This window comes from Mycteria americana, chromosome 1 (genome assembly GCF_035582795.1).
Source record: "Mycteria americana isolate JAX WOST 10 ecotype Jacksonville Zoo and Gardens chromosome 1, USCA_MyAme_1.0, whole genome shotgun sequence".
Lineage (NCBI taxonomy): Eukaryota > Metazoa > Chordata > Aves > Ciconiiformes > Ciconiidae > Mycteria > Mycteria americana.
Genome location: NC_134365.1, coordinates 48,964,203 through 48,982,887, shown reverse-complemented (window position 1 = coordinate 48,982,887; position 18,685 = coordinate 48,964,203). Strand labels below are relative to the sequence as shown.

Genomic DNA, 18,685 nt, shown 5'->3' with positions numbered 1-18,685 from the left:
TAGCATCAATAAATCTAACAATTCTTGCTAGTCCCTAAAGAGCAGCTACTTGGCTGGTCAAGATGAGAGCAGCATGACAGAGGCTCAACTGCAGAAATCGAGAATCTGCCTTTCCTGCCCTCTTCAATTTACAGACCAAATGAAAGCAGTGTGGCAATGGGATTCTGGGAGCTCTTGATATAAAAGGGGAGAATCCTGGCCTGCTCCATCAGAGAGAAAGTACCTTTTCTTACCACTTAGTTCCTTCCATTTTCAAATGAATGTTCCTTTGTATCACCCAGAACAATGACTAATTCTTTCATAAAACAAACGTTTGGAGGGAAGACTTAATATGCAAGTTAGCATTTCTATAAAGGTCAACACACCAGCTATTTTAGCTACAAGTAACCGAGTTATTCACAGACAAGATAAAACAGCACTTTTCAAGGTGTGGTCAATAGTTTCCTGGGAACACCTCACTACACTGCACTACAGGTAGGACTTAAAACTTTTGTATGAAGAACGGCTGCACACCACGTACCTCTTCCTGTCTGCAGCTTTTAAATCATGTTTTTAAGAACCCACTTTTTTTCCCCCCCTAGTTATTACCATGCAAGCAATTGTTGTGGTAACATTACAAATAATATATAATAAAGAAAAAGTCTGTGCAAGGCCTTCAACCATTTATGATCCCCTCCCACAGAGATAAATATTACATCTTACAGCTGGATTACTGCCTCAGGCAGAAAGTTCAGCAGTTACGGAAAAGATTAAGTTTAAACAGTAGAGTTGCTAAGGAATACTTCTATATCATGAAATAAGACAAAACATGAAGAGTAAGAGTTAGATTTAATGATTAATTAAATTATTACTGAACCCAGATCTTACACTTCTTTTCTTTCTCATAATTAAGGAAAACTGGGTTTAAGTGATCGGTAGTATATTTAAACAAAAATATATGCATTGCACAAGGATAAAAGCAACACTGAAATGGCAAAGATTTTCATTTAATCTAAGAAATTAAAATGATGCATTAGTGGAAAAGTGTAAATGGGAATATTTTAGTAGTCAAAATAAATATTTAATAAAACCCACACACCCATGACAAAGTATCAAAACAACAGAACATAGTATTTGGAAGGATACTATCTACATTTCGTTGCGTTAAACATTGCTAAATTCAGTGGCTTAATTATTATCACACTGCCTTCGGCAATCATTGCTTGTATTAGTGTTATAAAAAGTCATGAGAATAGAAATACTGTTCCAATGACAGAAATAGTAAAGCCAGTTTGCTATAAACAAGGAATAATTTACTACACCAAGGAGTCAATCCACAGCCATCGATAGAAAGTCAACAAGGACTACTGCATAGCATACTGGTTACTGTACCAAAAGTGCATTTATCAGCATTCAAAGAACTGGGGAAAAAGTGAGAAAACCACCCTTTTTTATATAATTTTTAAAACAACCAGATGATTGACAGTTGAAAAAAACCCACATACTTCCTTTAAAAGTAAAAGCATAGTCTAAAGACCTTGAAAGCACCATAAGATTTCTATCAGGTAAAACAGTACAAACCATTAGCATTGTAAGTAAAGAACAATTAAAAGGTTATTATATCATTCCATATTTAGAACACAACTGAAAATTTTAGTGTGTTGTTGCATCCTCCTATACTACAACCAGTGGCATTTTGATGATTTTTTGTTAAGTTCTGGAAAAAAATAATGCAAGAAAAACTCTTTTTCATGTATAGCAGAGGTCTAGAAATATTTAAACTGATGATGTGTAAACTGAAATGTAGATAATGGTAATACAGATTTATATGGGGGAAAGCAGCACTGTCTGGCTTATCCCATTAATTCTCCATTCAGTTCTTTCACTGATTCTTTGAAAGTAGCGTTACTGAATAACCCTGACTGCCAATGATTTTTGAGTGCTATTTTCTCACTATTAGGATTCTGCATTTAAGATTAAGATTATTCTCAACCCTTTATCCTTCGATTCCCACCCATCCCCCACATCATGCTTTCTCACATAAAGCATTGTAATGCCTTCTGCTGCTTGCTAAGTGATACGCAGCCAACATTATTTCTATTTTCAAAGAACTGAAACTGCTTTCCAGTTGGATCACATATTAATCAATAATTAAAAATAGTATTCTCCCCTTATTCTATTGTGACATGATAAAGACTATTCACCATTTAATATACGTTCAATCTCTTCTAGTCTTTTCAAAGCAGCAACTCTCTTTTTCTCAATGTCTTTGATTTCTTTTGTAGATTTTTTGGGAGTCTCTTTGTCCATATTGTTTTTCTCTGTTCGTTTCTTATTTTCTGAGTGCTCTTCATTGTTATCAACTGTTGTTTGGGTCGTTTTCTGCTCATTTTTTACTTCTTTCAAATTTTGAAATGAATTTTTTTTTTCTTCTGCCACTGCAGTCCCATCTGCTGGAAGTGATGACTGTTCGGTAGCACCGAGTGATGCAATTTTACTTCTAACTATGTTTAGATGACGCTGAATATACTCTTCATGAGGTGCCAGTGCTAGCGTTTCAACCAAACATTTTTCTGCTTTTATTAAGTCTCGTTCTTCAAAGTAAACCACACAAAGATTATGTTTTCCTTGTACATTGTTGGGATCCAGTTCCAAAATTTTTTCAAAACACATTTTTGCTCCAACAATATCCTTCTTTTGGTTCATAAGGATATCTCCTTTCAAAATCAGACCTTTGGTATGATCAGGGTAGTATCTCAGTAGGTCTTCCAGGACGGGCAAAGCCATCAATTCTTTTCCTGTCTGAGAATAAAGCAGTGCTAAATTGAACAAAGCACTTCGGAAGTTTGGCTGTAACCTTATGGCTTTCTTCATCCATGCCTCTGCTTCCATATCTTTTTTGTCATCCATTGCCAGCATACCCAAATTGAAGTACCCATTTGCATCCTGTGGTTCTTCTTTCACATAATGTAACAGTCTTTGTTTAGCTTCAGGTCTAAGCCGAGCATCACCTAAATGACAGAAAATGCATTTAATTCCAGATTTATTCTGAACGATTTTTAGACCAGGCCTGTAAAATGCTAATTTTTATACAAATTAAAATGTAACATTTTTAACATAACTGTCCAAAGGGAAAGGGTTTAAAAAGCTACTTTTTATCATTGCTGTGTAACAGCAAAAGCAAATGACATCTACCTTCCTTATAGAATGAAACTACTTACAGTTGACTTGTAGCTGAAGTCAGCATCATTATTCTATTATCTGTTGAATTATATTTAGGTTTGGTATAACAGATACAAAACATGTCTCTACAAGTTTAAGAGAAGTTATTTTCACGTATGGTTGAGCAAGTGGAATGCAGAGAAGACGTCAGTTCTGACAAACCAGCTCTTACAAAGGCAAACTTGGAGTGGAAGATGTCATTTCGTTAAAAATAGATTGAAAGTGTTTAAAGACAAAGATCACATAGGGAGACTTCAGATGTAGCCAGGCTAAAATATCTTTTAACACCAAAACAGTATAATCTAGAACTCCCATATTTTAATTTGCATCCAAGTTTGAAAAAGATATAGTAAAATAATCTTATCTGACAACACCACTATTAGCTAGACAAGCTTGTAGTCTGTGCTATTTTTCTGAATACTTCAGTGAACGTATTTTAGTAATGAATTCCAGGCACAGACTTACTGAAGGATGGGGGAGCAGGGAGCTGATTTTCACTGCCTTCTTTCATCTCCTGAAACAGTGCTGTACCTTCCAGTACTAATAACTGAATACTAGACAGCTAATGCTTCTGCTTGTTTGAAGCCCCTTGTGCTTCTACAGACAAGAAACAAGGCATTTCTTGTATTACCTAACTTACTATGTGAAAAGAGATGAAGAATAATCCATTTGTATCAGCTCCAATCAACTCTGTATTATCTCTTTCCTAGGGGTAGTTTACCATCCCAAGGAAACAAACCTTACTAGTCACTTGCCAAATACTTTTTGCAACAGCCTGAATTCACAAAAGGCTTATGCTTACCCATCCAGCTAAATATGAAAAAAATAAACTCATGAAAATCCAACTTAATTCATACTAATTAGCAGTATTACAGAGGAACCTATGAAAGCATTCACATTTCCTAGGGCTAGATTTAAAGTCCACAGAAGTCAGCTATTTTTTTTAGTCAATGAAGAATGAAATCAATCAATATGAATGCAAAACATGGATATTACATGTATTTTACTAAATACAATTTTTTTAAAAATTATATAGGCACAATTTTGAAGATGTTTGTGTAACACTTCTTTATACGCATAAGATGTTATATTGTAAAATATATTGTATTAAAGATGCTGATCAGCCAAGGTATATGTACACTTTGCACAAATTCCATACACTACCAATTAATTACAAAGCTGACTATTACAATAAACAGTTTCTTCTTCAATGATGCTACAAACATCTGTTTTCCAAAAATAAAACGGTTCACTGAAAAAAATTAAATAGTACAGATCCTATAAATGCAAATATACGGTATTTATATAAGGGACAACTAACAACATACCAGATTCCTGCATTAGCAGTGCTGAGTTGAATAATGCCAGTTTATGTGTTGGGTTGAGTTCTAGCGCTCGGTTGAAATTCTTCAGGGCTTCTGTTGGATCTTTCAGTTCAATGTAAACAATTGCCAAGTTGTACCACAGGTCTGCATTGGTTCTGTCTAGTTCTAGAGCTCTAAGATAAGCTTCCTTAGCTTTCAGAGGTTTGTTCATTTTTAAAAGTAATTCTCCCCTGTTGAAGAATCAGATTTAACGTTCAACTTTTATTCATACTAATATGAAAATAATCGACAGCTTTTTTAAAAGTTTGCCTTCCTATAGACAGTAGATGTGAGATAACAGCATTTTTTGGTTTTGTTTGTTTGTTTTAAACACAAAACAATACAGGACCTTCTTTACATACCATTCCCAAAGCTTTCAGCTCTCAAAAGTCTGTATACAACAAATGCATATGCAGGACAAAAACCAAAAAAGAAGTGATTGAGGGTTCCCGATATTGGCTCTGTAATTACACTGCAACAGCTATAGTTTAGGCATCTTTGCACCTCCCTAAGTCCCAATGGGAATCACAACTAACAAAATAGTGAACAGAAGCCTCAATACCCACAGCCACATTACTCTTATCTATCTAGCTGACGTTTATGTGCTTTTTAGTTATGTCTTGCATTTTCTGGATGACCTTTAAGAAAGAAGGATAAAGAAAACTCCATGATTCAGACTAGCCAAAAGGTTTTTAGTTCAAAACTAAACTAGGAGATCATAAATTTGAGATTCATAAAGAAATCTAATGGAAGCATCTTGCTATATGATGTTTGAATACACAGCCTATGTGGAAACACACCCTTAGAAGCAGGAATTTAAAAGAACAGGGTTTATAATAAATAATTGATTATTGCCCCAAATCTTCATCTTCTCATTTGGAAATGAATCAATTCCAGCAGCTAATTCAACTGTATGAACTAAATACTGTTCATAGCACTGCAAACACATAAATGTTTATTCAAGAATATGTATCTCTCAAATTAGAAAAGATACCTGCTGATGTAAGCCTGCTTGAAATCTGGCCTCATACTAATTGCTTGTCGATATAATTGATCCGCTTCTTCAAGGCGAGATTCATTTGCTCGAATTAAGTTTGCAAGATTGATATAAACATTCAGATGGTTAGGAGCAACTCTTGCTGCATACTTTTTACCTGGAATAATCTGTCAAAAAGAATATATGCACCAGACACAGATGAGTAAAAATATGAAAGACAATCAGTATAGATCTCTTCACTCTGCTACATTTGTTTTAGGGTATCACTGGACATTAGAGTGCGGGCTCTTAATGACTACAAACAGCAATTCTTCTTTCCCAGAAAATCATACCAAAATATAAATGGAGTATCTTTTCTTCTTTAAATCTATGAAGACATAGATGGCTAAGATCATATTTAAGATATCAGTTAACTAAGCTCTGCTACTATCTAATTGGGCTTATGCAGATAGCCATTAGAAACCAACCATACCTTGCAAAATTTTCCCCATTCAGACAAAGAATATTTCCCCTAAAGCCTAAACTGACATTCTATCAGACATTTTAATTTCTTTTTTTAACTCTCCAGCCTAAGATAAGTGTAAATAAGATTTTACCAGCCACTGATACAGCAGATAAAAAGTAGTCATGAAAGATGAAAATGCTATGACATTGCAACTGTTGTACTGTATATCTGCCGAGAATCTTCATGCTGTTTCACAATACAAACTTTTTAATGCCATACTTCTAACTCAAGGGACTGATGATTTTTGTTGTCAGTCTCAGTTTACCCACAGCTTTTGTTACCTTCATAGGTTCTCCAAAATATTCCTCTCTTCTTCTCCTAAAGAACTAGAATAAGTAATATTTGCCAGGTGTAAAATTAACTTAACAAATGGTAAAGATAACAAAGCACATGTTTTTAAAAGTATGCTCAGGCAAAGATTTTTTTGTTGCTGCTGGGGCTACCTTCTTCCCACCTCCAATGCTGCATTTAAGCCTTCTCTTGAGGGCTCAGAAACTCAGTCATCATCAATGTATTAGCTGTAAGTGAAAATAAATCCACTGTGACTGTAGGTGTACATTTTTAACTGCTGCTTTCTTTTATATCCTCAATTTCAGAAAAATAAAAAATCCACAGCAGTATAAGAAGTAACTTAAAGTAGTTTTAACAAAGAAGTTCCAAGTTAACATTTTTTAACAGCCATGATTGTATACAACCTACTCTTTTAAAAGATAGGTTTTAAAAAAACCCTAACAACTTTAAAAGTACACAGCAACACAGAGCTTCAGGAAAAACATGAAAAACCTATCATGAATATAGGTCTGAAAGAGTTCCCTCCTGTGGTGGTAAAGTTACTAATTACCTGTGGCATCAATGATTTAGCAATCATATATGATTCTTCGGCTTCTTTAGTTTTGTTTAAGTTTTTGTAAGTTCTTCCTACATTCATGTGGGCACCGATATCATCTTAATAAAGAAAAGAATGAAATTTCAGGTACTTCCATGCACTGAGTATCATGAAAATAAATACCTATGCCTTCAGAGTAGCGTAAAGTACAGGTACTGCATAAAGACCACCACCAACAACAAAAAAAAGCAATTCTATATTATTTTTCATCTTTAATTTAACCATGAACCAAAGACGGGTTATAAAGTTACTTGGGAAATGGTAAAAAATTTGAGGTCATACTTCCACATATCGATCTTTAATCTCTGGCTATGGTAAAGGCACATAACTTGAAGGTTATTTATTAGGCTTCTAAAAGGAAAAAGGAAAGTTTGTCTAGTACTACCTAGAACTTCTTTTGCAACAATATGTAAAACAGAGTAAATGTGCACTTAAGCGTAAATGTGATACTATCTAGGTTTTTTAAGTTTTTTTTATACACCTCCTTAGTTTTGAATAAGAAAATTAAATAATGTTTCATAAGAAATTACCATTTAAGTTAATTCAGAAAGAATGTCATCCAAATAATAGTTTTAAATGGAAAGTCCTTGCATCTTTTTATAGATAGAAACTTTTCTGGAGGACTTTTTTTGAGTTTATTTCCAAAGACTATGGATCAATTAACTTTGTCTATGGCACTGTTTGATGTTCAATTGGAGAAAAACAGATCATTCTGAAGATTTTGTTAAGTAAGCTAAACATATTGAAATACTAGGAGTGCGGAGATGCCATTCAATGGCAACTAGTCAAAGCTTTTACCTGGTTGCACTTGCGTGGCTTGTATGAAGAATTGCAGAGCTCTTTCAAAATTCTTTTCATTTTCTAACGCATGCCCCACATTGTTCCATAGTTTGGCATTGTTCTTATTTACCTAAAACCAGAAAAAAGATACCAATGCATGAGGTATTAAGCTGAAATTATGGAACAACTGATTTTCTTTTAACTATGTCTTAAAGATGTAAAAATGGACAGCAAATGACAGATTTCATCAAGCTGCTATATGTAAAGAATAACAAAACACTGCATAGAGAATTATTACATTCAACTTGTTGCTCAACATCCATTTGTTTTAGTTATTTGCCCCTAGAAATACCAAACGTTTTAAAATTCACTACAATTGTTATGGGATGTTGTACAAACTATCTTACACCATATGCAGAATGAAGAAATTATTCTGTGCAAACTTTTTGTAAATTTTTGTACTGAAATATATCATGCCTTCATCCAGATAACAGAATACATTCAACTGCTTTAACACAAGAAAAAATTATCATCCATTTCTTGCCCATGAATTCCCATGTGTGCATCACACTGCTTTTAAAGCATTCCCAAAAGCAACTAATTAGATGTTAATATTGTCAATGTACAAATAAAAGTGGCAAAACAAGCATGATTTGTCTTCATTTTTATCATGCTCTACTGCAGCTTTTTGAGAACAGCAACACAAACTTTCCATTATCCTTTTCAAATAGAATACAGTACCTTTAAAGCTGACATAAACAACGTGTACTCTGACTCCCAATCCCAGTTTCTGTGCAGTGTTTTTAAGGCATGAGTGAATAGTACTGCAGCCAAACAAACCCAAGAAATTTTTCTTAGCACACTATTAAATAAAACAAACAAAGATTTGTTATAAGCACACAAACAATTCTAATTTATACTAGAATAAGTATCTCATATGCTAGGAGGCAAATAAACTGAGGACCATATTTGTAAATGGTATATTCCAATTTATTTGCCTCATCACCAAATGGCACGCTCCAAAATCTGAAAGGAAATCATGTCCAATTTCAAGTTAATTTTGTTATTTACCTGATTTTTTTGTTATCACTACGTAATTCACTTAATAAGAACAAATGCAATCCACATAATATAAACAAAAAATATATGAAAATTATACTTCTGTTAGAGCTTATCTGTAATTTAAGGCAATGAACATGGTCATGATATCAAACAGTGAGGTTCTCCAAAACACTGTACAAAATGTTAAAAAAACAAAAAAGCAACTAAAATGTCACCCCATCCTTTTGTTTCATATTAGACAATTCCATGCAAATTCTTTACTGCACCCATCACCAATCTTTCCCACACTGTAGAACATATCTTAATAGAGAGGTCTGCTGTGGAGACTACTTAATCTTCCTTAAGCAAATAAAATCCTAGTACTACTGTAATATCTAAATAGGAGAAAGGTTTAGTGTCTTTGTAGCATTTTTATTTTTAAAGCTACAAACCGGGGCAGAAGTCACTCTCTGCGACAAGCTTGTCAGGAACAATAATTTTCTAGATTTCATGCAGTTTATTTTTCTGGAATTTAAACATGACTGACTTTAACCACAACAGATATAAAACATACGCTTTAACATGCTTGTCATTTGGTCTCTGAATTCTCATTTAATTATGAAAAAACACATTAAACACCCAGTAGCTTTCCCAGAATTATGAATATCATTTTGTTTTTAAAAATCTTATTCCTGAGCAGACATACAGCTGTTCACCATTGCCAGCTATTTCTTACACTTATGCAACAGCTGTTCACAACGCTAGGTACATCACAGGGATTTGCTAAAAACTGAAAGTTTTTTTCCCCTCTGTTTTTAAGATACACAAAATGCTGTGCAGACTTAAGACTACTGTGCTTGGTTTTAAAAAAATATTAAAAAATAAAAAGTAGAACAGCAGAATTGAGAGAAATTCTAAAACATCAGCAAAGCAACCAGTGAGAACTGGCATATACAGTAATCTGTACCCCCACCAGCCTTATGAGAAATGTTTTTCTTTCCACATATTTCTAAAGCAAGCAGCTTTCTCTCGCTCATCAGACCTTTTAGAGTGCTGATTCCCAATATTTTTGTAGTAAACAACACTGCTGCCTAATTTTTCTCCCCAGCCATCCTCTCCTGGTTCCTTGCTTTCTTTCACATCACTTCTATTTTTACTGTCTCGTAGTGGGATTTGTGATAATACTTTCTCCTCACTCCCACAAGGTATCACTACTTTCTCATTACCCAGTGCTGTCAGCTTTGGCAGCACCAGTTAGCATAAGTTCTACTGCAAGGCCTCACCTCTAATGATAGCAGACAACATAGACTGGGAATTGCTGCCTTTCCGTTTGTCCGAACTAGCATTAGGATGCCATTGGTGTAACAAGAGTAAAGCATCCAGGTCAGAGGGAGGTATGTGCAGATCAGTGTAGAAAATAGCAGAAAAAAACCCAAAGGTGCGTGCAAAACATGCTTTTAGAGCAGAATCTCCTAAGGAGAAATTGTTATCCAAAAAATTCTTTAGTTTAACAAACACTGAATAGCTTGTGATGTCCATTCTTAGCATGGCATGTCTGAAAATTTAATCAGCAAAAGATATTTTAATATGCTGCAGACTGATATACATGCATTATATAAATGTCAGTCAGTAATCACCTTTAAATAAAGTACAAATCAGATCTGGCCAAGACATTTTTTTGCCTAATCCTTTAAAATGTCTATAATTTAAACAGAAAATATTTGTGTTTCTTTACAGAAGAGAGAAGTGTTATACTACTAGGCTCATAGGTAAAGTCCATTTTGTAGCAATGTGTAAGTTACACTGCATTCTAAAAATGTCGGGTGCAGTCTGAGGCTTCTTTTATATATATGTATTCTTATATATATATATAAAAAAATTATATGAAATACATGTGTATACATATGTGTGTATGTGTGTGTATGTATATATATTTTAAATAAGCGTTATAACACCCTCAGAATAATCCACTAGTCTCCTAAGAACTTCCTTGTTGTCATTTGTTCACATGACTGCCAAACAGTTTCTTGGTCATTACTCTGTGTTCATTAAGAACTTGAAACAGAGTAAGAGCTATACCATAATAAATTCATACTGGTAAAAGCTCTACTGGGAAGCTTGCAGTTATAAATATGGTCATCTTTTATGAAATTAAGAGAGATGAGTTAAACCAGTCATAAGTAACACTACCTTACCTTTTATTTGATAATTTCTTCCATCCATGTGCTACTAAAATGCAGAATCCCATGCTAGGAACATACAACACTCGTTCTGCTACTACGAATCCAACAGGAAAAAAGAGGTTTGATGCAGGAATGAATGGTAGCACTATTAAGCAGAGCGCCTAGAAAAGAAATGCAAATGAATTAGTAATCAAGATTAGGCAGTGACAAACTGTACCCAAGCAACAGATTACAAAGCAATTACAAAAAAAAATCCCAGAGAAACAGACATACATAGCAGATCTTTGGGGTTTTGTTTTTCTTTTAAACATTAAGATCTGTTTTACATTGAGACCACTCTGAACACGGCAAGTTTTAACCTGCAAATGACACTATTCCTTACTTAAAGGCCTACAAGTGTATTTGCTGTTCTATACTACAGAAAAGAGCAGCTGTATGACAAAACACTAGGATCAAAGGATCAAATTGAAAACAATGTTTTAATAAGAGTTCCACATACAAAAACATGACAGTCTGAGAACCTTGGACATTATCTTTTACAACAATTAAAAATTTGTACCAGCTTATATGATGCATAAAGTAGTTATTGTTACAATACAGTAAAGTCCATTTTTAGTTTCTGTAAAAAATGTGCAGAAATAACATAAAAATTGGAATCAACCACTGAATAAACATCAGTGTTTAGATAGTGCACTAAGGGCACCCTGAAATATCTAAAATGACAATGAACTTAAGAACTGCAAAATTGCAGCTCTTAGGCTGGTGACAGGTATCTTAACAAAAGGTGTGTTTACTAAAAGACAGAGAAATCTATCTGCTGCAAAGGAAGTGGACATGACCATTTGCTTTAAGTCCTGGGTGATTGTTAAATAGCAGGTTTACAATCTCTGGTACCAGAAAAGACTCAAATAATTATTTCAAAATATCTGGCCTCCAAGTTACAAAAAACCAAAATCCCTACAGATATGGAGTGTTTCTTTGAAAAAAGAAAGTAAGAGGAATTTTATAGAAATTTTCAATACAACTGGCTGTCACCTTTTGTCTAGATTTAAGCATAACTTTAACTGCCTTTTCCATGCTTAAATAGTTAACACATCCAGTTTGAAAGTCAATCTAGGATTTCCCATATAAAAACACAACACTAATTTAAAACTTCAAGTGAGGTTTTAGCTCATATTTCAAGGGGTCAAGGATATGCAAATGGATCATTAACACAGCTCAGCTGATCCACAGCCATTCATTAAGCTACACAAAAATAAACACATAAATGAACCTTGAAGAAATCACAAGCGCAACATAGAGAATAAGTTGATTACTTAGGGACAAAATTTAATTTAATGCCATTTCACATTCCTCTCCCTTTCTCCTTTACATTTTTATAGTACGCGCTCCTTATAGAGCAACCTACCAATCTGTAAAAGCCTCAACACAGAACTCTTACAGATTTTTGTAATCCACTTTGAAATGCAGGATTCATCACGTTGTCCCCAAGCGAGTCTTCTGTATCAGTTTCTAATTTAGTTATAGCAAATGCCTTCACACTTTTGGGGGTGGATTATGGGAAGTGAGGGTATCATTCTGTGTTTCATTTTGTTTTGAGCAGCCAAACGCATTTGTGAGTACAAAAGCAAATGTACAAAAGCACACTCAAAGTGTGCTTTAGCAAACAATGCGCTGTTTTGCAATTGTTTTTACTGCAATGTGAATAAACTGTAATTAGCTTTAAAATGTATGTAAGGCTTGTACATAGGCTTAAATGACTTATTTTATGAAATCTTCTGATAAACTGATTTGAAGAAGTCACCTCAAGATTTTAAAAAACTGTTTTACATTATTGCTCAAAAAACGCAGGTTGTTTAGTTTTGTTTTTTTTAATACAGTAAGGACATTGGTCCCACAGACCCATAAGGTCAACAAATGTATAGTGAAAGCCAATTCTTTCCAACGGGTTTGAGTGGAAAGGATTCTGCAGCTGGTGTAGCAAGTGCTTTGTCTCCACTGAGGACTTATGATCTAGGCATCTAATAAAAAGGGTTTTGCATGTTCTGCTCTGTGCAACTCCTCTGACAACAAATGTTACACAATGTTTTGTCGAACTTCTCTTTAGATCCTTTTGCCTCTCCTTAGTACACTGTTCTTCAAATACAATTTCTTGGGCAACAGACTCAAAGCCCTAGTGCAGATAAAAATGCATTCTCTTCTGTTCATTTATTCTTTCTTTTTATCATAGTCTTTCAGCAGATGCAGAGGCTCCGTTCAAAAAATATCTTGGTCAAGGCAACTGAAAAACAAAACAAACAAAAAAGACAGAAACCATTAAAGTAGGCAGGAAGAAAAAAGCATATGACAAAACTCTAAAATATGTCCATAAGCTATGAAGAGTATCTGAACTGCTAAGTAAACAGTCAAAAGTTCACATGGAAACATTTCAAAGCCTGAGTGAGGTGTGAGCATAGGGAGTAGAGAAATAAATATTGTTAAATTTAGAAGTACTGATGTCTTGGCACAACAAAAGTGTTAAAAACTACTCCGAGAAGCATAAGGATACCTGTTCCTGACATTTGCATACTAACAAGCCACCAAAGTTTGTGGCTGAGTAGCATGGAGTGCTATCTTATCAGAAATGAGGTAAAGCTCCCCTGCTTGTGACACTTAGCAAATATCAAAAGATACTAAAAAGGTTTTATCAAATTTCACCAGCCAACAAAGGAATGTCTACACCCAAGAAATTCCATGAACAAACAAGGGCCATGATCACAGCTTGATTCTGAAACCTACTGAAAAGCCTGCAGAGTAATTCTAGATCAGTACTATTCTTAGTACTCAACATTTTCAGTATGTATAGTGTAACCTATTTATAAAGGTCACTTAGTGTGACAGTCAAGTTATCTGACTGTTCACAGGGATAAAGTAAACAGAAAATGTAAGAGAATTTAACTGCTCATACATTGTTTCCAGGGCATGTCCTTTACTAATGTAAGAATAATTGATTACTTCAAGCAGCATAATGACATCAACCTGCCAAAGCATGTGTTCCAATTTATGATATGCAGGCCCATTTTGTGTAAGTTTAGTATTGTCAGTTGGTTAAAAAAAAAAAAAAAGGCAATTTATCAGTTTTGTCCTATCCTAGTTCTGTTACTTTGAAAAGACAATTTTAGAACCTATGGCAAAAATTAAAATAAGACAAAATGAAACACAACGTACATACTTACTGGAGTTATTTCTCCTGGAGATGACTGGTATCAAACAGATGAAAACTGACTGAAAATGAGTCCTTCAACTGTTGCATCTCCCAGTAATGAGTTCACCCTCTGAGACTGTACTTGGGGAGAACTGTAGAATGTCCACTGGCACTTGAGGAAGTGGGAGAAGGAATCCCTTCTTCTGTCTTGTCCCTCAAGCAGTACAGCACCAAATCCATATCCACATCAGCAAATACAGAAAGACATGTTCAGACATACTTGCGACCTCCCTTCTCTTTTGCTTTTTGGATCCCTCTCTTTTGCCTTTTTTTTTTTTTTTTTTTTTTTTGCAAAGTCCAAATAAACATCTTTAATTCTGCAGCAGGTCTACAGTTGTACCTTTTCTGATCTCATAAACAAAAGTAACTTGAGACTTTTCCTTCAGATCGGCTTCAGCATGACACCTTAGGGTCTCATTGAGCTAATGGAAGAGCCAAAACATGCCAGATATTTATAATGGCAAAAGCTCTTTACAAAGCCCTTTATTACTCCTTTAGAGTGACACTCTAATGAGTGTGAAACATCAAACAGTGCAGTCAATCACGGTACCAACTGTGATGAAGCCACCACTATACTAATACCATGTGGCAGGTAGCAAATAGAATTCATACCTGCCAGGGCAGTAGTTTATTTTGACCAGCACAAATTCAGGCTTTTAGAGCCAGAACTGAGAACCAAGTGTGGAAAAAAGTTTTTTAAAACTTTTTTTTGTAATTGGTGTAAATTGGTATCACTAAATAAAGGTTCACTTTCTTCACTTTAAAGATGGTACTATGATTTCTCTAGTAAGTCAGATTGAGAAGCCATCAGAAAGAAATTGTCCTCTCCCCCTCTCTCCCTTGGCAGACTATCAAGTCTACATCAGGACATTAATGGCTTACTGGAAGGCAGAAATAGGCTTTGGCCTACAGAGTTGTTGCACGTTATAGTACATAATTTTTAACATAAAATATTGCATTCTCATTTCCTAAGAAATTAGCTTCCAGGCACTTAGATATTATGTTTGAAAAGAATCAGCATCATACTGAAGGTTATATACACAACAAAGGTATATATTAAAGGAAAACAACTTTCATTAAATAAGGATTATACTGTGTTAAGTGACACTGAGGCTCGCATGCTGGAGTGAATGATCTCAGAAGACCCTTCCAATAAAAACCACTTGGAATAATAAAAACAAATATAAAAAAACTGCCTCAAACAAAAACTAGCTGACTTACAACAATGTATGCTGACAATTCCATTAACCCTTTCCTCTTCTGAGCTTTAGTGGGTAGGGAGTAAACAGAAATAAAGAGCCTTAAAGTTCAAGAGCTGTCCTATGAAAAAAAGTGAACCACTCCTCACACACATTTCTACTGCTATTAGTGCACTGGAGAAAAATTGTTTCAGCTTTTGTAAGAAGGAAGATTAAACTACTCCTTTAAGTTTTTTAAGTGCTGTAAAACTATAACATTTTTTCTAGGTATGTCACCTTGCACATTTATTATATCAATAAGCTATCTAAGTTTAAGTTTCTTTTCTTCATATACAGTTTCCAAATTCAGAACAAGAGGCTTCATCAGCAATACTACAAATCATTTTCACAGATTTTCTAGTGAAACAAACTGCCTCACTCCAGTGACAAGACAAGAAAAACCATATGAGTCAGAACTATAACGTCAGGTCTCTCTTAAATTGTGCATAAATATTCCCACCCATCTGAAACTTTTGTTGGCCGAGTTACATATTAAAAAGTACATCATTTCTGAAGCAGACTAAGATCTATGCATGCAGGTTTGTTGTTCACATAATCACACCACTGATTTAATAAAAAACATGGTATCAGGTAATCATTAATCTTGTGAAAAATTGCAATGGAAGCAATCGAAAAGATGACTGGGTTTGGATGAAGACAATACCAGCTCATTTGCTCCTTTCCATTTCCTCCAAAACATTCTTTCCTGTTAGCCCATTTCAGTTTTAAGGTCATATAATACTGGAAAACAGGAACTGATCTTACAGGTTGACAAAATTAGTTTTTCCTTAGAATATGGAAAAGACTACAGAAGAGTGCGTTTGTTAAAAGAACAACAACAAAAGAAGAAAACTTATATTCCTAAATGCCAAAATACGTCCTTTTCTTTTATACCTACGAGAAATAAAATCAAGTCACTTGCTAAATACACAGCATGACTACTGACATTTAAATAAGGTAGACAGTTTGCAGGATGGAAATGCATTCCGATCCTTAAAACATATTTAAGTTCTACTGAAAACCCCCATTTGCTAGTTGAGCTCTGAATACCTAAGAAAGGCCACAATACAGTTTGCAAATATATAACAAGGGGCACGTTTATTCTCATCTCTTGTCTATTCTTCTCCATCTCATCCCTGACAGACTCACACACTTAACTGCAATTTAACAGTCTTGTTGCTACAACAATTTTCCTCTTTTCTCATGTTTAGCTCCTCATTTTAGCCCAAAAGGAGATGCATGTAATATCTCCAGGTCACAGCAGATTAGACATGTGACCAAACAACCTCAGCCACTTACACTCTTAAAAAAAGGACAAAAACAATGCATCATTCATACCATCAATACAGTCTTGGAGGAATCCCCAGGATATCGGAGACTGAAGACAATCAAAGATCCCAGAAAGCAAAAGAAGGTAAGGGTGGCAACATTTCTAACATCTAACACAGACTCCACGAGAGGAATAGTTCCCATTGTCCAGTCACAGCATAATTCTGAGGGGTTGAGAAGCAGCCAAGCATTTACAGGGAGGAGATAGTTGAAAGTCAGCTGTCTTGCTGGGGATGGACTAACAGCAGCTGGGTTATCAAACCTAAAGCAAAAGAAAGGAGAAAAAGAAGCTTTTAATGAAAAAAAGATACAGTCTTGATCCACTTTGTGCTCAGAAACCAGCAAACTTCAGATTCATAGCTAGAACGACCAATTACAGACATGTACAATATCCTAATCTTCCTGCATTATTCAGGTGTGTAACTTGGGAATCATGCACGATGATTCATCTTAGCACAGGATAGAGCCTCCTCCAAGTTTAAGAAACTGGTTTGGGATATAATCAACCTAAGTTTGAAGAAACAGAATGATTTACACCCAAAGTTGGGTTCAGAGGTCCTTGTTCATGTTTCTAATACTTTGCCTTATTTTTCAGAGAAAATATTAGATTCTTCTATTTCTACATTGCTCACACACTTTAAGATAAATTACAGTTTTTTAGTTCTAACCTTATTCATATACACTTATCTTCAAGCACTGTATCTGAAGTCAACCATGCTTTCTGCATAGTACATACCTAAAACCAAAAAAATATTTTGTGTGTAGAAGAGGAAAAACTTAGTAAAAGGTTTGGAGTGTTCAGCCAAGGTTCAAACATATAGCCAATAAAAAAAATACTTTAGTAATAAAATATTTAATATCTAAATTACTAAGACAAACTAACAACCATAAGTTTTTAAAAATTAATGCCTGCTAAGATACCTCTATATTTTGGACATTCTTGTCAACAGGTACTGAAATATACCATTTATCAATTTCACAAAAAATGTAATATTGTACAGTCATTGCTTACCAATATTAAAATAAGTTAATAAACACTTAAGTTGATGTATTTTTGGCCATTTCATTCAAACCTCATTAAGTCATATCTTATTTATCAGTGTCTGTAAATAAAAGACATTTTACTATTACCTTGTAAACACTGGAAGTTGAGACTGGATAACCTGGACTCTGACAACTACCAGCAGCAGTGTACTGAACATTAGGACTATGAGCTTCAACAGTGTTTGGAGCATAGAGAAGGGAATACTGCCCTTCCCTCGAAGAATCTGTACAGCTGTGTCCAACAACACTGGCAAGGTGTACTGCAAAGGAAAAAAGTCTATAATCAGACAGTGTACTCATTAATCCCTTAGATAAATATGAGCTACCTAATCTTTTTTTTTTTCTTTATTTTCTCTAAATGCCTGCTCCCAAAAGTTACTTAAGTCAGCTTCTTAGAGCTTTCATGACAACCCCCAAAAAGTCCACTATTCTAATAAAAATAACTCAAGTATTCTTGTTAACACTACCATAGCTGAACTTGTATGCCTGTAGTTCTGTATTTTGCACTGACAGATAAAAAAATTGTACCATCTTCAGAGACTTCAATAAATCAAGTATGACCATGAAATAACTTTTGAAGAAGAGAAATCACTATTTTTAGAATTATCAGCCCCTCTGAAAACTTCTCCTATAAACAAAATTCCTTAGGAACAGTAGAAATACTATTCACTTCCTGATTAGCCCTGGATTTCTATTTTACGCCTCTACTGCAGTAACCCATCTCTCCCTGCTTCATGAACATTATGACACTGCACAGTTCCCCATTACATACCCTAATTTCTTCCCTGTGTACCTGTTTCCCTACGTCTTCATGTCTTGTGCTGAAGACGTTTTATTGCTTCACATATACTGGTTGGCTGAACTACAGATATT

At 34.7% G+C, this 18,685-nt stretch overlaps 1 protein-coding gene across 5 annotated transcripts in view; it reads right to left on the bottom strand.

The window, feature by feature from the left end:
- Window positions 1-811: 811 nt before the first annotated feature.
- The window catches only part of TMTC3 (transmembrane O-mannosyltransferase targeting cadherins 3), a 35,180-nt gene continuing 17,306 nt past the window's right edge, over window positions 812-18,685 (bottom strand). For all 5 annotated transcript variants that reach the window (XM_075496628.1, XM_075496620.1, XM_075496602.1 and 2 more), the window contains exons 8-16: window positions 17,900-18,072; window positions 16,778-17,030; window positions 10,970-11,118; window positions 8,475-8,595; window positions 7,752-7,863; window positions 6,909-7,012; window positions 5,560-5,729; window positions 4,530-4,756; window positions 812-2,990 (exon numbers count right to left, since the gene is read on the bottom strand). In XM_075496628.1, coding sequence (XP_075352743.1) covers window positions 2,176-2,990; window positions 4,530-4,756; window positions 5,560-5,729; window positions 6,909-7,012; window positions 7,752-7,863; window positions 8,475-8,595; window positions 10,970-11,118; window positions 16,778-17,030; window positions 17,900-18,072 — 2,124 coding nt within the window. In that variant the 3' untranslated portion in view covers window positions 812-2,175. The remainder of the gene's footprint in view (window positions 2,991-4,529; window positions 4,757-5,559; window positions 5,730-6,908; window positions 7,013-7,751; window positions 7,864-8,474; window positions 8,596-10,969; window positions 11,119-16,777; window positions 17,031-17,899; window positions 18,073-18,685) is intronic.